This window comes from Pseudophryne corroboree, chromosome 11, assembly GCF_028390025.1.
Source record: "Pseudophryne corroboree isolate aPseCor3 chromosome 11, aPseCor3.hap2, whole genome shotgun sequence".
Taxonomy (NCBI): Eukaryota; Metazoa; Chordata; class Amphibia; order Anura; family Myobatrachidae; genus Pseudophryne; species Pseudophryne corroboree.
The window spans coordinates 308972120-308995761 of NC_086454.1; the positions used below are offsets into that span (position 1 = coordinate 308972120).

The window sequence follows — 23642 nt, forward strand, 5'->3', positions numbered from 1 at the left end:
TCCTCTCCCATGCTGTGCGCTTACAGCTTCCTCTCCCATGCTTCGCGCTTACAGCTTCCTCTCCCATGCTGCGCGCTTACAGCTCCCTCTTCCATGCTGCGCGCTTACAGCTCCCTCTCCCATGCTGCGCGCTTACAGCTTCCTCTCCCATGCTTTGCACTTACAGCTTCCTCTCTCATGCTGCGCGCTTACAGCCCCCTCTCCCATGCTGCGCGCTTACAGCCCCCTCTCCCATGCTGCACGCTTACAGATTCCTCTCCCATGCTTCGCACTTACAAGCTTTGCAAAATAGCCTGCTATATCTCTCTGCACGTTACATCTGCCCCACCTGCAGTGCAACATGGTTTTGCCCAGTTGGGTGCATTTTTAGTTTGATAACAACTCTGAATAACCCCCTAAATGCCCAATTAACCCCTGAATTAGAGGCAAGAAGTACATTATTCCAAATGCAAAAATATTATCATCTTTATGAATATAATTTTTTAGTTTTGAGAGTTCTGTTAGGACCCTCTTCTAAATGTACTTGTTATTTCTACCTCATTTTTCTGAATACACCTGGCCCTTTCCCCTCTCTCTTTCAGTACTGAGCAAAAATGATTATTAAGATGATCTACTATTACATTGTCTCCCTCAACAAGACTCCCAGGGGTACAGTTACTAAAGTGGGAGGTTTTTTTAGAACTGGTGATGTTGCCCATTGTAACCAATTAGATTCTACTTAACATTTATCTAGCTGCTTCTAGAAGATAATAGATAGAATCCGATTGGTTGCTATGGGTAACATCACCAGTTTATACGAAAACTTCCACCTTAGCAAATTTAACCCCCCCCCATCCCCTAGTCTCTGTCTTTAGTCTTATTATTCCACCTATTTGGGCAGATGTATTAAGCCTGGAGAAGAAATAAATAAGTGATAAAGCAGTGATAAGTGCAAGGCGATAACGCAGCAGCCAATCATTCTGGTTTGAAAAATGACAGTTAGGATCTGATTGGCTGGTGCGTTATCTCCTTCCATTTATCACTTCTCCAGGCTTAATATATCTGCCACATTGTTCTTCTCCTTTCAATTATATACCTAAAAAATAGTTTTGCCCCCTTTACCCCCTGACTGGGCCATTTTCTCCTCAGCCTGTGCCTTTGCACACCTGATTACCTTCTTAAGCTGGGACTGGATACACACTAGACGATTATTTTCAACGATGCGGCCAAATCTGACAGATCAGAACGACACATCGTTAAAATCGTCCAGTGTGTACGCACTATGTCGCTGACAATGCGCACTCCCGCACGTCGTCAGCGACATCCTCCGTCTAGTCTAATAGCTGATACTTTCTCTCCATACAGTATTTGCTCAGGTTTCCTCTAGGTGGTCAAATTTTCTCCCACAATCCAAAAGCATACTGGTAAACACATTATCTCCTGACAGTACATATGGTAGGGAACATACATTGTAAACTCCACTGGGGCAGGCGCTGGCATGAAGGCATACGCATTCCCTGTAAGGCGTGGCAGATAATATGTGTGCGCTATAGACATAACTGTTAATAAATAAATAAGCGTCTATTCTGACTATTATCTTTACACTTTGGAACCGCAAGGACTTTGGTTTTGTCTGAGCTACTTCTACCAGCACAGCAGTAGGCAACGTGTAGCAATCCAGATGCTGTGAAACTACACATCCCAGCGTGCTCTGTCACAGTTTTTCCTGTTAGGGCATGCTAAATCTGTGGCAAGGCATGCTGGGAGCTGCAGTTCCACAGCAGCTGGAGTGCCATAGACTGCCTACCTGCAAAGGAACTGCCACCTTTCCTGCTAGCAAAGACTGGTTCTTCACAAGTAACCGGACAATGGGGGTAATTCAGATCTGATTGTAGTGGCAAATTTGTTAGCAGTTGGGCAAAACCATGTGCACTGCAGGGGAGAACATGTGCAGAGAGAGTTAGATTTGGGTGGGTTATTTTGTTTCTGTCCACGGTAAATACTGGCTGCTTTATTTTTACACTGCAAATTAGATTGCAGATTGAACACACCACACCCAAATCTATCTCTCTCTGCACATGTTATATCTGCACCCACCTGCAGTGCACATGGCCCTCATTCCGAGTTGTTCGCTCGTTAGCTGCTTTTAGCAGCATTGCACACGCTAAGCCGCCGCCCTCTGGGAGTGTATCTAAGCATAGCAGAATTGCGAACGAAAGATTAGCACAATTGCGAATAGAAATTTCTTTGCAGTTTCTGAGTAGCTCGGGACTTACTCTGCCACTGCGATCAGTTCAGTCAGTTTCGTTCCTGGTTTGACGTCACAAACACACCCAGTGTTCACCCAGACACTCCCCCGTTTCTTCAGACACTCCCGCGTTTTTCCCAGAAACGCAAGCGTTTTTTTGCACACACCCATAAAACGGGCAGTTTCCGCCCAGAAACACCCACTTCCTGTCAATCACACTCCGATCACCAGAACGATGAAATTTCTTCGTTAGGCCGTGAGTAAAAAACCAAACTCTTTTGCAAATTTACTTGGCACAGACGCACTGTTAACGTTGCGCATGCGCAGTTTGCGACTAAACGCTCCGTTGCGAAAAAATCTTACGAGCGAACAACTCGGAATGAGGGCCCTGGTTTTGCCCAACTGCTAACAAAATTCCTGCTGCGATCAACTTGGAATTACCCCCCATGTGCACTGCAGGTGGGGCAGATGTAACATGTGCAGAGAAAGTTAACACATGCCGATATCACTGCACGATATGAACGATCTCGTTCATTAATGAACGAGATAACGTTCATATCGTGCAGTGTGGAGGCACCAGCGATGAACGATGCGCGGCCCTGCGCTCGTTCATCGCTGGGGCCATGTCGGCTGTGCATGCAGGCCAATATGGACGAGATCGTCCATATTTGCCTGCAAGTCTACAGAGCCGGGTGACGCTGCTCCCCCGCCGGCGGGTCGCCCGTATCGGCGGTCGGGCAGCTCGGCGGCACATCGCCGAGTGTGTAGGGCCTATTAGATTTGGGCGGGTTATATTGTTTCTGTGCAGGGTAAATACTGGTTGCTTTATTTTTACACTGCAATTTATATTTCAGTTTGTACACACCCCACCCAAATCTAATCTGAATTACCCCCGCTGTATCCAGACGATAGATTGACAGTGTATTGGTCGATAGGTACAAAAGGTCATAGAATATAATCAGAGAGAAGAAAGAAGACATTTTGTTTGGCGCACTCTTCAGAATTTCTTTTTTCATTTGTGTTATTACAAGGTATAAAACTTAACTTTTATTAGGTTAGTTTAAAGTACAGTCTAATAAATAATATTATAAACTGTAAAAGTATTATGTACTTATGCGGCAGGGATGGCGGGGAAATTGATACCATAATTATGGTCCTAAATTGAACACAATTAAGCGTACCTGTGTTTGTGGGGTATCTCTTAAGTCCTGTGCTTATTTCGTCTATATTCTGTGGTAACAATTAAGAAAATCCAATTTAAGGGTTAGCAACAACCAACACACTAATCAGGGGAGTATCTTATACGTATATATAATAGCTCTGAGTATCTGTGTGTAGGGCCCATTAGATAAACAGATCATATCTCATACCTCAACCTCTGGGTGAAAGGCAAGGTGGTTAAGTGCTTGTTGCCAAGAGCTGGCTGAAGATGCAGAGAAGATAAGGATGAATCTGCTGTCAATGTTAGACTGGAGTGTCCCAAATGTTCCAACCTACTGCACCGAGTACTACCAGGGGGTCTCCCACCAGGTAGTAGCTCGGCCCTATACCGTATAGCTTCCGAGATTGGACGAGATTGGGCATATGCAGTATGCAGTGTATTTTACGCGCTACAAGCAGTAAGGGACCCGGTTTTCAAAAATCAGCGGGTCCCACAGGATGCGCTGTGATGAGCGCTGCCTCCCCGTCCCCTTCCAATTGATGCTGCGCTGCCGTGAGCCACCCCCCTCCCCCCCCTGGTCTCTGATAGACAGGGAGGGTGGAGCATGGTTGGTGCCGCCTCCCCGTCCCCTTCCCCTTCCAATGGATGCTGCACTGCAGTGAGCCCGGGTGGAGCTGGTTGGTTCCGCCTCCCCGTCCCCTTACAATGGATGCTGCGCTGCCGTGAGCCTGGGTGGAGCTGGTTGGTTCCGCCTCCCCGTCCCCTTACAATGGATGCTGCGCTGCCGTGAGCTCCCCCCCCCCTCCCGGTCACTGATAGACAGTGAGGGTGCCCCACGGTTGGTGCCGCCTCCCCGTCCCCTTACAATTGCTGCCATGAGCTCCCCCCTCCGGGTCACTGATAGACATTGCTGCCGCCTCCCCTCACTCACAGCCGGCCCGACACAGCAGAGAGGGCGGCGGCTATAACGGAGCAGTGATGACCTGGCGGCAGGGGGTGGGGGGGGGGGGGGGAGGGAGAGGAGACAGCTTGTCAGGCACAGTGTCTATGGAGCTCGGGCCTGGGGGCGGGCAGCAGGAGACGCGGAGTGGAGAGAGCTCTGTTACCGGCTATTCTCAGCACCCAGCAATGCGGTAACAGGGATGGGCAGCTTGTGTTATTGTCTGTATATATACACGTGTTTGTCGATGTTTGTGTACTTATAATAAGTGTGTGTCTGTATGTGCACAATGGCATAATGCCACTTGGGCTGGCAGGGTAGTACCACACTCATGCTCTGCTTGGCGCAATGTGTATAACGTGCTCTGCCTGGCGCAATGTGTATAACGTGCTCTGCCTGGCGCAATGTGTATAACGTGCTCTGCCTGGCGCAATGTGTATAACGTGCTCTGCCTGGCGCAATGTGTATAACGTGCTCTGCCTGGAGCAATGTGTATAACGTGCTCTGCTTGGCGCAATGTGTATAACAAGCTCTGCCTGGCACAATGTGTATAATGTGCTCTGCCTGGCACAATGTGTATAATGTGCTCTGCCTGGCACAATGTGTATAATGTGCTCTGCCTGGCACAATGTGTATAACGTGCTCTGCCTGGCGCAATGTGTAGAACGTGCTCTGCCTGGCGCAATGTGTAGAACGTGCTCTGCCTGGCGCAATGTGTATAACGTGCTCTGCCTGGCGCAATGTGTATAACGTGCTCTGCCTGGAGCAATGTGTATAACGTGCTCTGCTTGGCGCAATGTGTATAATGTGCTCTGCCTGGCACAATGTGTATAATGTGCTCTGCCTGGCACAATGTGTATAATGTGCTCTGCCTGGCACAATGTGTATAATGTGCTCTGCCTGGCACAATGTGTATAACGCGCTCTGCCTGGCACAATGTGTATAACGCGCTCTGCCTGGCGCAATGTGTATAACGTGCTCTGCCTGGCGCAATGTGTATAACGTGCTCTGCCTGGCGCAATGTGTATAACGTGCTCTGCCTGGCGCAAAGTGTATAAAGTCCTCTACCTGGAGCAATGTGTATAACGTGCTGTACCTGGAGCAATGTGTATAACATGCTGTACCTGGAGCAAAGTGTATAACGTGCTCTACCTGGCGCAGTGTGAATAGGAGGTTCTACCTGGTGCAATGTGTATAAGCGGCACTACTGTGTGGTGTAATGTGAATTGGCACTATTATGTGGTCACGCCCTGTCCCCATGAAGCCACGCCACTAAAATTTTGCAGTGCGCGCGCACCGCCTATGTTTTACAGTCTGGGAGGTGGAACACCAATTCACTTTCTGCCTAAGGGCACCAAAATGTCTAGTTACAGCTCTGGTGCAGGGTGTCCTGCATGCTACACAGCCCAGCAGCACTGTCACCCCATCCCCCCACCTTGCAACACTTTTGTAGTGTCCAAACAAGATTAAGATTAATACGAACCTTCATTCCAATGGGACCCAGAAAAAGACCGGTAGGACCCCAATTTTTAAAAGTGAGGGGTCCCTGGGACCCACTTTTTTTTTGGCTCAGCGCGATCACCGAGTATGGTATGACAGTAGGTCACTGGAATCTCATTTCATTTTTCTCCTGAATCATTGATGAGAGTTCATGAAAAAAACAAAGAAATCAAATATATGGTGTGCCTTTATGAGAGATGTATTATTGGGATCTACTGTTGGTGTTAGGCAGTGAATATAGACCTACTGTAAAAGTTGGAGTACTGCTGTAGGTAAAGGTGTTCACTGGACCACCAATGAGAGTCCCAGAATTAAAGGAGAAAAATGCGATAGGGAGCCTTTTAGTGAGTAGTGCTAGTTACAGCTCTGGGTAATCAATGAGTTGAAAAAATATGTTGCAGGATGGTTTCAATAATGTTAACCATTAGAGTGAATAAAGTACATTTCATACACAAGTATATGCAAAAATTCAATGATATAGACCAGTGATATAAATATAATCCTTTACATTCACAGGTATACGCAGGTTAAGATATCGTGAAAGTGCTGTGTATGGAGATTCCCTTTCACACGTGTGGCATGTGAGGAGTGGTGTCAAAACCTGTGCTAACGAAAAATAAGTTGCCATGCAGGGAGACACCCTAATAAATCACATGCGGAATCTCTGTGTATAAAGAATTCAAATACAATTGGTGATTTAACACCGCTGCTCCGTGTGTGCGGGGGATGGGGTTACTGATCCCACTGTCACTGTTGCCATTGCCGCCAGGGAAAGTGCGCTGTAGGGACCCCGCTGTCATTGCCCGGTTGCCTCTGAGAAGACGCGTTTCGCCCGTAAAGTCAGCGCTTGTTCACTTCCGGGCTTGTTTACTACAAAAGGTCGGCAGATGAAAGGTCGATGGTGCTTAAGGTCAACAGGTTCAAAGGCCGTCACTTTTTTTGGGGTTTTTTTTTTCACGTTTTCTCAACATTTGAACGATTTGCTATCCACGTGGATATCTATCGGGAATACCTTGACCGAAGCATGGCAAGCGACGCATACCCATGTGGGTACACATTTGTACTGATAGTGGTCACAGAACATGATTTGGCCCAAAAAACTCTGTCGCCCTTTTGTATCTGCCGATCTTAAGCCTTCCTCTGTCATTACTGGTTCTGCATTACGTGTTCTAGTAACGTACGGAGAAACCGGAGAGGAGCACAGCGACTTGTCATGTAAAGACTCAGGACTGCTCCTGTCAGAGGGCAGCTGAGCCGGATGTACCAGTTTCTCCAGGTCTCTATCTTAAACATTCCTCTGCTCCGTGTTACCATCAACCCACAGAGCTCTAGAAGGTAACTAGTAGCAAATACTTCTGCAGTGTCTCTTCATTTATACCCCTTTCACACCGCACAAATAACCCGGTATCAACCCGGCATATTGCCGGGTCGACGCGGGTCGGTGTGCGCTGTGAAAGGGCCATGGTCGAATTCCCGGGTCGCCAGACACGGCAATTCAACCCAGGAATAAAGCAGTGTTATTCCCGGGTTGAATGCTAGGTCTGCGGCAGCGTCAACGGTTTCCCAGGTCGATGTGACACGGGATCCGTTCACCCCATAGGGAGAGGCAGCGGGGAGATAAGCTCATCTCTCAGCGCCACCTCCGCCCCAACAACCGGCTCCGCCCCCCCTCCGCTATGGCAACCGGAAGCCTACTGATAGGGTCCGTTTCCAATTCCCGGGTGGAACCTGGCATTGGCGGTGTAAATGGGGTATTATAGTGATGATAACCCAACGGTGGTCCCATCCCTAACACTGAACACTAGACAGTAAGTAACAACGCTATGCTATAACTAAACATCTGTGGTGTAACACATTCTATATCCCGCAGCATTGTTGCAACTATAACTAAATGGGACAAAAACAGACTACTAGTGATTTACAGATACACATCCTAATATAACCGTCTGCATAAGGTCACCGTAAAGATCTGCTACCGCCATTGCTGTAAGTAAGAATGGACTTGTCCTCTTATTATCCTGTATTACGCACCGGAGTGATTGGCAAGATCCATGTTATATGAATCGTTTTAGCCAACCACGGCTCAGCTTTTATTCATCATTTATTTATTCATTTTTAAAACATTTATTCAATAGGTTTTTCAATACAAGGTTTACATATAATAACACACCATTCATAAAGGGCGACGTGTATACTCTCCTAGTCATCCAGGATAAAGGGAATATCAGGCTATATTGGACTTTTTTAAAAATCGTATTGAATAGGGACTGTTTTATCAGCAAGAGTTCCTGACAAATTTATTTTGCTTGCAACCTATCTCTAGCAGACTTAGGGGACCAATTACCATTGCAAATTTGCGGCTCGATCCCCCAAAACACCCGTTTTCGGGGTTTAACCGCAAATACTAAGTATCCCCTGAATGTTTGTAGGGGTGTAGTATGGTATGCCGGCGGTCGGGCTCCCGGCGACCAGCATACCGGCACCGGGAGCCCGACCACCGGCATACCGACAGTGTGGCGAGCGCAATTGAGCCCCTTGTGGGCTCGCTGCGCTCGCCACGCTGCAGGCACGGTGGCGCGCCGCGCTATTTTATTCTCCCTCCAGGGGGGTCGTGGACCTCCACGAGGGAGAATAAGTGTCGGTATGCCGGCTGTAAGGATTCCGGCGCCGGTATACTGTGCGCCGGGATCCCGACAGCCGGCATACTGAAGACCACCCGTGTGTAAGAGGGACTGCAGCAGGTGCAGCCCTCATGGGTTTCTGAATGGGATTGTTGGGTCGATCCTATTTAGGTCAACACTCATTAGGTTGACCACTATTGGTCAACAGGCACCAGGTCGACACCTGGAAAAGGTTGACATGGAAAAAGTTTCACTTCGCTCGCCATGCTTCGGGCCAGGTTACTATTCCCAATCGTAGTCCACCTGGATCGTAAAAAATGAAAAAGTAAAAATAAAAAATTGTGAAAAAATAAGAATTTACTTACCGATAATTCTATTTCTCGGAGTCCGTAGTGGATGCTGGGGTTCCTGAAAGGACCATGGGGAATAGCGGCTCCGCAGGAGACAGGGCACAAAAAAGTAAAGCTTTACTAGGTCAGGTGGTGTGCACTGGCTCCTCCCCCTATGACCCTCCTCCAGACTCCAGTTAGGTACTGTGCCCGGACGAGCATACACAATAAGGGAGGCATTTTGAATCCCGGGTAAGACTCATACCAGCCACACCAATCACACCGTACAACTTGTGATCTAAACCCAGTTAACAGTATGACAACAGAAAGGGCCTCTTAAAGATGGCTCCTTAACAATAACCCGAATTAGTTAACAATAACTATGTACAAGTATTGCAGATAATCCGCACTTGGGATGGGCGCCCAGCATCCACTACGGACTCCGAGAAATAGAATTATCGGTAAGTAAATTCTTATTTTCTCTATCGTCCTAAGTGGATGCTGGGGTTCCTGAAAGGACCATGGGGATTATACCAAAGCTCCCAAACGGGCGGGAGAGTGCGGATGACTCTGCAGCACCGAATGAGAGAACTCCAGGTCCTCCTTTGCCAGGGTATCAAATTTGTAAAATTTTACAAACGTGTTCTCCCCCGACCACGTAGCTGCTCGGCAGAGTTGTAATGCCGAGACCCCTCGGGCAGCCGCCCAAGATGAGCCCACCTTCCTTGTGGAGTGGGCTTTTACAGTTTTAGGCTGTGGCAGGCCTGCCACAGAATGTGCAAGTTGAATTGTGTTACAAATCCAACGAGCAATCGACTGCTTAGAAGCAGGTGCGCCCAACTTGTTGGGATGCATACAATATAAACAGCGAGTCAGATTTTCTGACTCCAGCCGTCCTTGCAATGTATATTTTTAAGGCTCTGACAACGTCCAACAACTTGGAGTCCTCCAAGTCGCTAGTGGCCGCAGGCACCACAATAGGTTGGTTCAGATGAAATGCTGATACCACTTTAGGGAGAAAATGCGGACGAGTCCGCAGTTCTGCCCTATCCGAATGGAAGATTAGATAAGGACTTTTATAAGATAAAGCCGCCAATTCAGATACTCTCCTGGCAGAGGCCAGGGCTAGTAACATAGTCACTTTCAATGTGAGATATTTCAAATCCACCTTTTTCAATGGTTCAAACCAATGGGATTTGAGGAAATCTAAAACTACATTTAGATCCCACGGTGCCACCGGAGGCACCACAGGAGGCTGTATATGCAGTACTCCCTTGACAAAAGTCTGGACCTCAGGGACAGAGGCCAATTCTTTTTGGAAGAATATTGACAGGGCCGAAATTTGAACCTTAATGGATCCCAATTTGAGACCCATAGATAATCCTGATTGCAGGAAATGTAGGAAGCGACCCAGTTGGAATTCCTCCGTCGGAACCCTCCGATCCTCGCACCACGCTACATATTTTCGCCAAATGCGGTGATAATGTTTCACGGTGACTTCCTTCCGTGCCTTAATCAAGGTAGGAATGACTTCTTCTGGAATGCCTTTCCCTTTTAGGATCTGGCGTTCAACCGCCATGCCGTCAAACGCAGCCGCGGTAAGTCTTGAAAAAGACAGGGACCCTGCTGTAGCAGGTCCCTTCTCAGAGGTAGAGGCCACGGTTCGTCCGTGAGCATCTCTTGAAGTTCCGGATACCAAGTCCTTCTCGGCCAATCCGGAACCACTAGTATTGTTCTTACTCTTCTTTGCCGTATGATCTTCAATACCTTTGGTATGAGCGGCAGAGGAGGAAACACATACACTGACTGGTACACCCAAGGAGTTACCAGTGCGTCCACAGCTATTGCCTGTGGATCTCTTGACCTGGCGCAATATTTGTCCAGTTTCTTGTTGAGGCGAGACGCCATCATGTCTACAATTGGTCTTTCCCAACGGTCTATTAACATGTTGAAGACTTCTGGATGTAGACCCCACTCTCCCGGATGAAGATCGTGTCTGCTGAGGAAGTCTGCTTCCCAGTTGTCCACGCCCGGGATGAACACTGCTGACAGTGCTATCACGTGATTCTCCGCCCAGCGAAGAATCTTGGCAGCTTCTGCCATTGCACTCCTGCTTCTTGTGCCGCCCTGCCTGTTTACATGGGCGACCGCCGTGATGTTGTCCGACTGAATCAACACCGGCTTTCCTTGCAGGAGAAGTTCCGCCTGGCTTAGAGCATTGTAGATTGCTCTTAGTTCCAGAATGTTTATGTGAAGAGACTTTTCCAGACTCGTCCATACTCCCTGGAAGTTTCTTCCTTGTGTGACTGCTCCCCAGCCTCTCAGGCTGGCGTCCGTGGTCACCAGGATCCAATCCTGAATGCCGAATCTGCGGCCTTCTAATAGGTGAGCCTTCTGCAACCACCACAGAAGTGACACCCTTGTCTTTGGTGACAGGGTTATTCGCAGGTGCATCTGCAGATGCGACCCTGACCATTTGTCCAACAGATCCCTTTGGAATATTCTTGCATGGAATCTGCCGAATGGAATTGCTTCGTAAGAAGCCACCATTTTTCCCAGGACTCTTGTGCATTGATGTACTGACACTTTTCCTGGTTTTAGGAGGTTCCTGACCAGATCGGATAACTCCTTGGCTTTTTCCTCTGGAAGGAAAACCTTTTTCTGAACCGTGTCCAGAATCATTCCTAGGAACAGCAGACGAGTTGTCGGGATTAAATGGGATTTTGGAATATTCAGAATCCACCCGTGTTGTCTTAGCACCTCTTGAGATAGTGCTAAAGCTGTCTCCAGCTGTTCTCTGGACCTTGCCCTTATTAGGAGATCGTCCAAGTATGGGATAACTAATACGCCTTTTCTTCGAAGAAGAATCATCATCTCGGCCATTACCTTGGTAAAGACCCGAGGCGCCGTGGACAATCCGAACGGCAGCGTCTGAAACTGATAGTGACAGTTTTGAACAATGAACCTGAGGTACCCCTGGTGTGCGGGGTAAATCGGAACGTGTAGATACGCATCCTTGATGTCCAAGGATACCATAAAGTCCCCTTCTTCCAGGTTCGCTATCACTGCTCTGAGTGACTCCATCTTGAACTTGAACTTTTTTATGTAGAGGTTCAAGGACTTCAGATTTAGAATAGGCCTTACCGAGCCATCCGGCTTCGGTACCACAAATAGAGTGGAATAATACCCCTTTCCTTGTTGTAATAGGGGTACTTTGACTATCACCTGCTGAGCGTACAGCTTGTGAATGGCTTCCAACACCCTCTCCCTTTCGGAAGAGACGGTTGGTAAGGCAGACTTCAGGAAACGATGAGGAGGATCCGTCTCTAATTCCAACCTGTACCCCTGAGATATTATCTGCAGGATCCAGGGGTCTACCTGCGAGTGAGCCCACTGCGCGCTGTAATTTTTGAGACGGCCCCCCACTGTCCCCGAGTCCGCTTGAGAGGCCCCAGCGTCATGCTGAGGTTTTTGCAGGAGCCGGGGAGGGCATCTGTTCCTGGGAAGGAGCTGCCTGTTGGTGTCTCTTCCCTCTTCCTCTGCCTCGTGGCAGGTACGACAAGCCCTTTGCTCTCTTATTTTTGTAGGAGCGAAAAGGCTGCGGTTGAAAGGTCGGTGCCTTTCTCTGTTGGGGAGTGACTTGAGGTAAAAAAGTGGATTTCCCGGCAGTAGCCGTGGCCACCAAGTCTGATAGACCAACTCCAAATAACTCCTCCCCTTTATACGGCAAAACCTCCATGTGACGTTTTGAATCCGCATCGCCTGTCCACTGTCGTGTCCATAAGGCTCTTCTGGCTGAAATGGACATAGCACTCACCCGAGATGCCAGTGTGCAAATATCCCTCTGTGCATCACGCATATAGATAAATGCATCCTTTATTTGTTCTAACGACAGTAAAACATTGTCCCTATCTAGGGTATCAATATTTTCAATCAGGGATTCTGACCAAACTACTCCAGCACTGCACATCCAGGCAGTTGCTATAGCTGGTCGTAGTATAACACCTGCATGTGTGTATATATTCTTTTGAATAACTTCCATCTTTCTATCTGATGGATCCTTAAGTGCGGCCGTCTCAGGAGAGGGTAACGCCACTTGTTTGGATAAGCGTGTGAGCGCCTTGTCCACCTTAGGGGGTGTTTCCCAGCGCGCCCTAACCTCTGGCGGGAAAGGGTATAATGCCAATAACTTTTTTGAAATTATCAACTTTTTATCAGGAGCAACCCACGCTTCATCACACACGTCATTTAATTCTTCTGATTCAGGAAAAACTGTTTGTAGTTTTTTCACACCATACATAATACCCTGTTTTACGGTATCTGTAGTATCAGCTAAATGTAACGTCTCCTTCATTGCCAAAATCATATAACGTGTGGCCCTACTGGAAAATACGTTTGAATTTCTACCGTCGTCACTGGAATCAGTGCCCGTGTCTGGGTCTGTGTCGACCGACTGAGGCAAAGGGCGTTTTACAGCCCCTGACGGTGTTTGAGGCGCCTGGACAGGCATTAATTGATTGTCCGGCCGCCTCATGTCCTCAACTGACTGTTTAAGGGAAGATAAACCATCACGTAATTCCACAAATAAAGGCATCCATTCTGGTGTCGACCCCCTGGGGGGTGACATCTGCATATTTGGCAATTGCTCCGCCTCCACACCAATATCGTCCTCATACATGTCGACACCACGTACCGACACACACCGCAAACTCACAGGGAATGCTCTAATGAAGACAGGACCCACTAGCCCTTTTGGGGAGACAGAGGGAGAGTCTGCCAGCACACACCACAAAGCGCTATATATACAAGGGATATCCTTATATTAAGTGCTCCCTTATAGCTGCTTTAATATATATATATATAGCCATTAATGTGCCCCCCCTCTCTGTTTTACCCTGTTTCTGTAGTGCAGTGCAGGGGAGAGACCTGGGAGCCGTTCTGACCAGCGGAGCTGTGACAGAAAATGGCGCCGTGTGCTGAGGAGATAGGCCCCGCCCCTTTTTCGGCGGGTTCTTCTCCCGCTATTTTTCCAGTCAGGCAGGGGTTAAATATCTCCATATAGCCCCTATGGGCTATATGTGAGGTATTTTTAGCCTTGTATAAGGTTTATATTTGCCTCTCAGAGCGCCCCCCCCCAGCGCTCTGCACCCTCAGTGACTGCCCAGTGAAGTGTGCTGAGAGGAAAATGGCGCACAGCTGCAGTGCTGTGCGCTACCTTATGAAGACTGAGGAGTCTTCAGCCGCCGGTTTCCGGACCTCTTCACGCTTCAGCATCTGCAAGGGGGTCGGCGGCGCGGCTCCGGGACCGGACTCCACGGCTGGGCCTGTGTTCGATCCCTCTGGAGCTAATGGTGTCCAGTAGCCAAGCAGCAAATCCACTCTGCATGCAGGTGAGTTTACTACTTTCCCCCTAAGTCCCACGTTGCAGTGATCCTGTTGCCAGCAGGACTCACTGTAAAGAAAAAAACCTAAACTAAACTTTCTCTAAGCAGCTCTTTAGGAGAGCCACCTAGATTGCACCCTTCTCGTTCGGGCACAAAATCTAACTAGAGTCTGGAGGAGGGTCATAGGGGGAGGAGCCAGTGCACACCACCTGACCTAGTAAAGCTTTACTTTTTTGTGCCCTGTCTCCTGCGGAGCCGCTATTCCCCATGGTCCTTTCAGGAACCCCAGCATCCACTTAGGACGATAGAGAAACTCATGTTGACCTTTTCATGTGTCGACCTTTGCCATGTTGACCAACAGTGGTCGACCTAAGGACCGTATCCCTGGGTTTCTATAGGGTATGCAATGCTGCTCAATTTACCAATATCTGGAATGCAACGCATTTCTGGAGACTGGCCCCTGCAGCTACCGCCGTGTGAAGATGGCGGTAGGCCGCTGTAGCCTAAGAGCTACTCACTGCAATCTTAGCCAGCAGAGGGTTCCCCCGGAAATGGCTGCTGTGCAAGTGTGGTCAGCGGGACTGCGCATGGCACGTGCAGGAGCCCCGACTGGGAACAAGCCCTTGTCCCTGTGGGTGTTTATTAATACAGTCACCTGAAGTGATCTCTGCAATGCAATCCTGGGCACAGAATCAGGCCCTCTGTATTGTATATACTTAATAGTTTTGTTTTTTTTAAAGAGCAGTTACAGTACACCTCCCTTCTTGTTTTTAGCCACTTCTTTCAGTGGCCCATTCATTTCAGTGGTGCGGTGAGCTAAAAGTTTAAACCCTTAGAAAGGAACTTGCTATTTATTTCTGGCGGAAGTTTTTCTGTACATTTCAATGGGGTTTATACATTTAGTTGACACATGTAAAACACCATACCCCTTGCAAAAAAAAAACTGCGAACACGTGTAACAAATGCATATGGACAGCATATCAGATATCCATTTACAAATGCAGTTTCCAATTGTGTCTTTTCAATCTTTTCAAGACAACACAACAGCAGACGGTAGTGGGCATCAAACGCACCCCGGAGGATTATTGTCATATGTACATAAATATATGATCTCTGTCATACTAAAACCTGCTCCAATGTTAGTTCCTATAATAAACTCTGCACGTAACATTCACTAATGATACTTCCAGGTAAGAAGAAACCACATACTGACAAAAAGGTCTATAAATGACACAACTGGCTCCTTCCATATGTCACATGCAGTAATACCGCAATCCTCGCTGATCTGCACAAATGCGGAGCCTGAATTTCAGAAGGGAAACAGTCTGATGTAAAAGCAATATTATCCGGGAACGATGGCTCACATGAATGTAAACAGAGATTATTTGCTATATATCCAGGACTCTCAGATCACCCTTTCTAAAGACAGAATGAAAACCATACTACATTTCAGAGTTTGAACTGCACCTGTCAGGATCCAGATTCACAATCAGCCCTCACCTGTGTCAGTACCACATACCTGATACTCCACACACCTGTTCCCACCCTTATTATTATTACTGATATCTTCTGCACTCCCAGTGATCTCCTTGTCCACTCACTCCCAACCTCTTCATTCCTAGTACACTCCTTGTACCAATCACTCCCACCGTCCTCACTCCTAGTGGTCTCCGTGTGCCCATATCTCCCACTGTGATCACTTCTAGCTCTTTCCTTGTACCCAACACTCACACTCCTACACCCACCACTCCCATCCTCCTCATTCCCAGTGCTCTCCTTGTAACAACCACTCACATCCTCCTCATTCCCAGTGCTCTCCTTGTACCCACCACTCCCATCCTCCTCATTCCCAGTGCTCTCCTTGTAACAACCACTCACATCCTCCTCATTCCCAGTGCTCTCCTTGTACCAACCACTCCCATCCTCCTCATTCCCATTGCTCTCCTTGTAACAACCACTCCAATTCTCCTCATTCCCAGTGCTCTCCTTGTACCAACCACTCCCATCCTCCTCAATCCCATTGCTCTCCTTGTAACAACAACTCCAATCGTCCTCATTCCCATTGCTCTCCTTGTAACAGCCACTCCAATTCTCCTCATTCCCAGTGCTCTCCTTGTACCAACCACTCCCATCCTCCTCATTCCCAGTGCTCTCCTTGTAACAATCAGTCCCATCCTCCTCATTCCCAGTGCTCTCCTTGTACCAACCACTCCCATCCTCCTCATTCCCAGTGCTCTCCTTGTAACAATCAGTCCCATCCTCCTCATTCCCAGTGCTCTCCTTGTAACAACCACTCCCATCCTCCTCATTCCCAGTGCTCTCCTTGTAACAATCAGTCCCATCCTCCTCATTCCCAGTGCTCTCCTTGTAACAACAACTCCCATCCTCCTCATTCCCAGTGCTCTCCTTGTAACAATCAGTCCCATCCTCCTCATTCCCAATGCTCTCCTTGTAACAACAACTCCAATCCTCCTCATTCCCAGTGCTCTCCTTGTACCAACCACTCCCATCCTCCTCATTCCCAGTGCTCTCCTTGTACCAACCACTCCCATCCTCCTCATTCCCAGTGCTCTCCTTGTAACAACCACTCCCATCCTCCTCATTCCCAGTGCTCTCCTTGTAAAAATCAGTCCCATCCTCCTCATTCCCAGTGCTCTCCTTGTAACAACCACTCCCATCCTCCTCATTCCCAGTGCTCTCCTTGTACCAACCACTCCCGTCCTCCTCATTCCCAGTGCTCTCCTTGTACCAACCACTCCCATCCTCCTCATTCCCAGTGCTCTCCTTGTACCAACCACTCCCGTCCTCCTCATTCCCAGTGCTCTCCTTGTACCAACCACTCCCATCCTCCTCGTTCCCAGTGCTCTCCTTGTAACAACCACTCCCATCCTCCTCATTCCCAGTGCTCTCCTTGTACCAACCACTCCCATCCTCCTCGTTCCCAGTGCTCTCCTTGTAACAAACACTCCCATCCTCCTCATTCCCAGTGCTCTCCTTGTAACAAACACTCCCATCCTCCTCATTCCCAGTGCTCTCCTTGTACCAACCACTCCCATCCTCCTCATTCCCAGTGCTCTCCTTGTACCAACCACTCCCATCCTCCTCATTCCCAGTGCTCTCCTTGTACCAACCACTCCCATCCTCCTCATTCCCAGTGCTCTCCTTGTACCAACCACTCCCATCCTCCTCATTCCCAGTGCTCTCCTTGTAACAACCACTCCCATCCTCCTCATGCCCAGTGCTCTCCTTGTACCAACCACTCCCATCCTCCTCATTCCGAGTGCTCTCCTTGTACCAACCACTCCCATCCTCCTCATTCCCAGTGCTCTCCTTGTACCAACCACTCCCATCCTCCTCATTCCCAGTGCTCTCCTTGTAACAACCACTCCCATCCTCCTCATTCCCAGTGCTCTCCTTGTAACAACCACTCACATCCTCCTCATTCCCAGTGCTCTCCTTGTAACAATCACTCCCATCCTCCTCATTCCCAGTGCTCTCCTTGTACCAACCACTCCCATCCTCCTCATTCCCAGTGCTCTCCTTGTACCAACCACTCCCATCCTCCTCATTCCCAGTGCTCTCCTTGTACCAACCACTCCCATCCTCCTCATTCCCAGTGCTCTCCTTGTAACAACCACTCCCATCCTCCTCATTCCCAGTGCTCTCCTTGTACCAACCACTCCCATCCTCCTCATTCCCAGTGCTCTACTTGTAACAACCACTCCCATCCTCCTCATTCCCAGTGCTCTCCTTGTACCAACCACTCCCATCCTCCTCATTTCCAGTGCTCTCCTTGTACCAACCACTCCCATCCTCCTCATTCCCAGTGCTCTCCTTGTAACAACCACTCCCATCCTCCTCATTCCCAGTGCTCTCCTTGTAACAATCAGTCCCATCCTCCTCATTCCCAGTGCTCTCCTTGTAACAACCACTCCCATCCTCCTCATTCCCAGTGCTCTCCTTGTACCAACCACTCCCATCCTCCTCATTCCCAGTGCTCTCCTTGTACCAACCACTCCCATCCTCCTCATTCCCAGTGCTCTCCTTCTACCAACCACTCCCATCCTCCTCATTCCCAGTGCTCTCCTTGTAACAACCACTCCCATCCTCCTCATTCCCAGTGCTCTCCTTGTAACAACCACTCCCATCCTCCTCATTCCCAGTGCTCTCCTTGTACCAACCACTCCCATCCTCCTCATTCCCAGTGCTCTCCTTGTAACAACCACTCCCATCCTCCTCATTCCCAGTGCTCTCCTTGTAACAACCACTCCCATCCTCCTCATTCCCAGTGCTCTCCTTGTACCAACCACTCCCATCCTCCTCATTTCCAGTGCTCTCCTTGTACCAACCACTCCCATCCTCCTCATTCCCAGTGCTCTCCTTGTAACAATCACTCCCATCCTCCTCATTCCCAGTGCTCTCCTTGTACCAACCACTCCCATCCTCCTCATTCCCAGTGCTCTCCTTGTACCAACCACTCCCATCCTCCTCATTCCCAGTGCTCTCCTTGTAACAACCACTCCCATCCTCCTAATTCCCAGTGCTCTCCTTGTAACAACCACTCCCATCCTCCTCATTCCCAGTGCTCTCCTTGTACCAACCACTCCCATCCTCCTCATTCCCAGTGCTCTCCTTGTAACAACCACTCACATCCTCCTCATTCCCAGTGCTCTCCTTGTAACAATCACTCCCATCCTCCTCATTCCCAGTGCTCTCCTTGTACCAACCACTCCCATCCTCCTCATTCCCAGTGCTCTCCTTGTAACAACCACTCCCATCCTCCTCATTCCCAGTGCTCTCCTTGTACCAACCACTCCCATCCTCCTCATTCCCAGTGCTCTCCTTGTACCAACCACTCCCATCCTCCTCATTCCCAGTGCTCTCCTTGTAACAACCACTCCCATCCTCCTCATTCCCAGTGCTCTCCTTGTACCAACCACTCCCATCCTCCTCATTCCTAGTGCTCTCCTTGTAACAACCACTCCCATCCTCCTCATTCCCAGTGCTCTCCTTGTACCAACCACTCCCATCCTCCTCATTCCCAGTGCTCTCCTTGTAACAACCACTCCCATCCTCCTCATTCCCAGTGCTCTCCTTGTACCAACCACTCCCATCCTCCTCATTTCCAGTGCTCTCCTTGTACCAACCACTCCCATCCTCCTCATTCCCAGTGCTCTCCTTGTTCCAACCACTCCCATCCTCCTCATTCCCAGTGCTCTCCTTGTAACAACCACTCCCACCCTCCTCATTCCCAGTGCTCTCCTTGTACCAACCACTCCCATCCTCCTCATTTCCAGTGCTCTCCTTGTACCAACCACTCCCATCCTCCTCATTCCCAGTGCTCTCCTTGTACCAACCACTCCCATCCTCCTCATTCCCAGTGCTCTCCTTGTACCAACCACTCCCATCCTCCTCATTCCCAGTGCTCTCCTTGTAACAACCACTCCCATCCTCCTCATTCCCAGTGCTCTCCTTGTAACAACCACTCCCATCCTCCTCATTTCCAGTGCTCTCCTTGTAACAACCACTGCCATCCTCCTCATTACCAGTGCTCTCCTTGTACCAACCACTCCCATCCTCCTCATTTCCAGTGCTCTCCTTGTAACAACCACTCCCATCCTCCTCATTCCTAGGGCTCACCTTGTACCAACTACTCCCATCCTTCTCATTCCCAGTGCTCTCCTTGTAACAACCACTCCCATCCTCCTCATTTCCAGTGCTCTCCTTGTAACAACCACTCCCATCCTCCTCATTCCCAGTGCTCTCCTTGTAACAACCACTCCAATCCTCCTCATTCCCAGTGCTCTCCTTGTAACAACCACTCCCATCCTCATTCCCAGTGCTCTCCTTGTAACAACCACTCCCATCCTCCTCATTCCCAGTGCTCTCCTTGTAACAACCACTCACATCCTCCTCATTCCCAGTGCTCTCCTTGTAACAACCACTCACATCCTCCTCATTCCCAGTGCTCTCCTTGTAACAACCACTCACATCCTCCTCATTCCCAGTGCTCTCCTTGTAACATCACTCCCATCCTCCTCATTCCCAGTGCTCTCCTTGTAACAACAACTCCAATCCTACTCATTCCCAGTGCTCTACTTGTAACAACCACTCCCATCCTCCTCATTCCCAGTGCTCTCCTTGTACCAACCACTCCCATCCTCCTCATTTCCAGTGCTCTCCTTGTAACAACCACTCCCATCCTCCTCATTCCCAGTGCTCTCCTTGTAACAACTCCAATCCTCCTCATTCCCAGTGCTCTCCTTGTAACAACCACTCCCACCCTCCTCATTCCCGGTGCTCTCCTTGTACCAACCACTCCCATCCTCCTCATTTCCAGTGCTCTCTTTGTACCAACCACTCCCATCCTCCTCTTTCCCAGTGCTCTCCTTGTACCAACCACTCCCATCCTCCTCATTCCCAGTGCTCTCCTTGTACCAACCACTCCCATCCTCCTCATTCCCAGTGCTCTCCTTATAACAGCCACTCCCATCCTCCTCATTCCCAGTGCTCTCCTTGTAACAACCACTCCCATCCTCCTCATTCCCAGTGCTCTCCTTGTAACAACCACTCCCATCCTGCTCATTCCCAGTGCTCTCCTTGTAACAATCACTCCCATCCTCCTCATTCCCAGTGCTCTCCTTGTAACAATCACTCCCATCCTCCTCATTCCCAGTGCTCTCCTTGTACCAACCACTCCCATCCTCCTCATTCCCAGTGCTCTCCTTGTAACAACCACTCCCATCCTCCTCATTCCCAGTGCTCTCCTTATAACAGCCACTCACATCCTCCTCATTCCCAGTGCTCTCATTGTAACAACCACTCCCATCCTCCTCATTCCCAGTGCTCTCCTTGTAACATCACTCCCATCCTCCTCATTCCCAGTGCTCTTCTTGTAACAACTACTCCCGTCCTCCTCATTCCCAGTGCTCTCCTTGTACCAACCGCTCCCATCCTCCTCATTCCCAGTGCTCTTCTTGTAACAACTACTCCCATCCTCTTCATTCCCAGTGCTCTCCTTGTACCAACCACTCCCATCCTCCTCATTCCCAGTGCTCTCCTTGTAACATCACTCCCATCCTCCTCATTCCCAGTGCTCTCCTTGTAACATCACTCCCATCCTCCTCATTCCCAGTGCTCTCCTTGTAACAATCACTCCCATCATCCTCATTCCCAGTGCTCTCCTTGTAACAACAACTCCAATCCTCCTCATTCCTAGCATTTTCCCTGTACCAACCACTCCCATCCTCCTGACTCCTAGCATTCTTCTTGTATAGTCACTCCTCAGCTCTGTCATAATTTGTGTTCGATTTGTCATCGACCTCTGACTCTCCTTTGCTCATGCCCTTTAACACATTGCAGTCACTTATCTACTAAGAGCCACACCTGTTATACGGTGAAGACCAATACTACTGTACCTGAGCAATAACTGGAACTCACCTACACTTTCCCTATGTCCTACCTGGTGCACACCTACCCTTTCCCTGTGCCCTGTTCTTATTACCTGCTCCTACTGATGTACATGTTACAGTACAGCACTGTGCCCAACACACCACCTGCAGATGTACACACTATAGTACAGCACCGTGCCCAACACATTACCTGCACCTGCAGATGTACAGTGTCCAGCACACTACCTGCACCTGAAGATGTACACAGTATAGTACAGCAAATATAGTACAGCACCGCGCCCAACACATTACCTGCACCTGCAGATGTACACACTATAACACAGTACTGTGCCCAGCACACTACCTGCACCTTCAAATGTACAGTGCCCAGAACACTACCTGCACCTGCAGAGATACACGATACAGGACAGCACTGTGCCCAGCACACTACCTGCAGATGTACAGTGCCCAGCACACTACCTGCACCTACAAATGTACAGTGCCCAGCACACTACCTGCACCTGCAGAGATACACAATACAGGACAGCACTGTGACCAGCACACCACCTGCAGATGTACAGTGCCCAGCACACTACCTGCACCTACAAATGTACAGTGCCCAGCACACTACCTGCACCTGCAGAGATACACGATACAGGACAGCACTGTGACCAGCACACCACCTGCAGATGTACAGTGCCCAACACACTACCTGCACCTACAAATGTACAGTGCCCAGCACACTACCTGCACCTGCAGAGATACACGATACAGGACAGCACTGTGATCAGCACACCACCTGCAGATGTACAGTGCCCAGCACACTACCGGCAGATGCACACAGTATAGCAGCACACCTGCAGCAGGTGGGTAACAGGCGCGTCCTCCCTACATGGGCAGCATACTGTCAGTACACCTGTCTGTGCATGCTGGGTGCACCCCACTCCGGGATAATCCCGCAGCCCCTCTCACCTGTTGCGCCGCTTTCCCCCGCTCCTCCGGCTCCAGCTCGCCCACATAATACTGTTCCAGCCAGCGGAGGGCATTGTCAGAGTGCCGGTGCGGCGGTCCGTCCAAGTCCCCTTGGATGTCGGTGCCAGAGCGGTCCAGCAGCAGCCTCTCCCCGCCCGGGTGCATCCTGACGAAGCCGGAGACATCGTAGACCTTACTCCCGCGGAGGAGCCAGCAGGCACCGGCGGAGCACTGGCCCCGCAGCTCAGCGGCTGTTACCCGGCGCGCAGCCATAGGACAAGAGTGAGGAGCGCGGAGATCCCGGCGCAGGGTCTCTCCCCAGCCTCATCTGCATATTCAGCGGCGGGGCGGGGACTCCCGCGCATACATAATTAAGCCGGCGCTGGGGAAACGGAGCGGATACACTGTAGAAACAGGCGATGTTCCCTGCGGCTCTCTGCTGCCCTCTAGCGGCAGCATCGCACGATGTCAGGCTTTCTACATCTCACAGGGACTGACAGCCAATGGGAGCCTCAGACCATACTCACTCCAGAAATATCAACCGGATTATGTAACCTGCAACATTTGTGGAACTACAAATCCCAGGAAACGTGTAGTAGTGAGTCAGTCTGTGTAATCAGGATATGAGCCCCTATGTTGGTGTCATTGCATCTGTTGGATCACCTGTGTACGTAGATGTACAATACTGCAACATCTCCCAGGCAGTGGCAAACGCAGGATTTAGCGAGGGGGGTTTCCGTGGGTGTGTATGTATGTATATGTGCATGTATGTGTTTATATATATATATATATATATATATATATATACACAGGGGTTAAAGTGGGGGGGAACGAGATGGAACTGAGTTCCACCACCTGTAATGGTAGGGGGAACTAGTTCCACCATCTCCATTGCCCTGCACAGTAATTCCAACAGAAAAGCCCACCCCATCATCTGCGTCAATCGATGATATAGGCCGCACTAGTGTTGCTGATGAGCTGCAGACACCTACTCCTTCCTCAGGTCCTGGTGCCTCCACGGTCCTCCTCCATGAGTTCCACCACCTCACCAGGACCACTTTAAGCTCTGTATATACAGTGGTCAAAGTGGAAATTTTGAAGTGGGGGTATGCAAAA

General features: G+C 49.5%; 1 protein-coding gene across 2 annotated transcripts in view; it reads right to left on the bottom strand.

Moving 5' to 3' along the window:
* Positions 1-22931, bottom strand: part of FA2H (fatty acid 2-hydroxylase) — an 88610-nt gene extending 65679 nt beyond the window's left edge. Inside the window, exon 1 of one of the 2 annotated variants that reach the window (XM_063945588.1) lies at positions 22527-22931. In XM_063945588.1, coding sequence (XP_063801658.1) covers positions 22527-22799 — 273 coding nt within the window. In that variant the 5' untranslated portion in view covers positions 22800-22931. The remainder of the gene's footprint in view (positions 1-22526) is intronic. The other variant, XM_063945587.1, reaches the window with a different exon arrangement.
* Between the last annotated feature and the right edge of the window lie 711 nt (positions 22932-23642).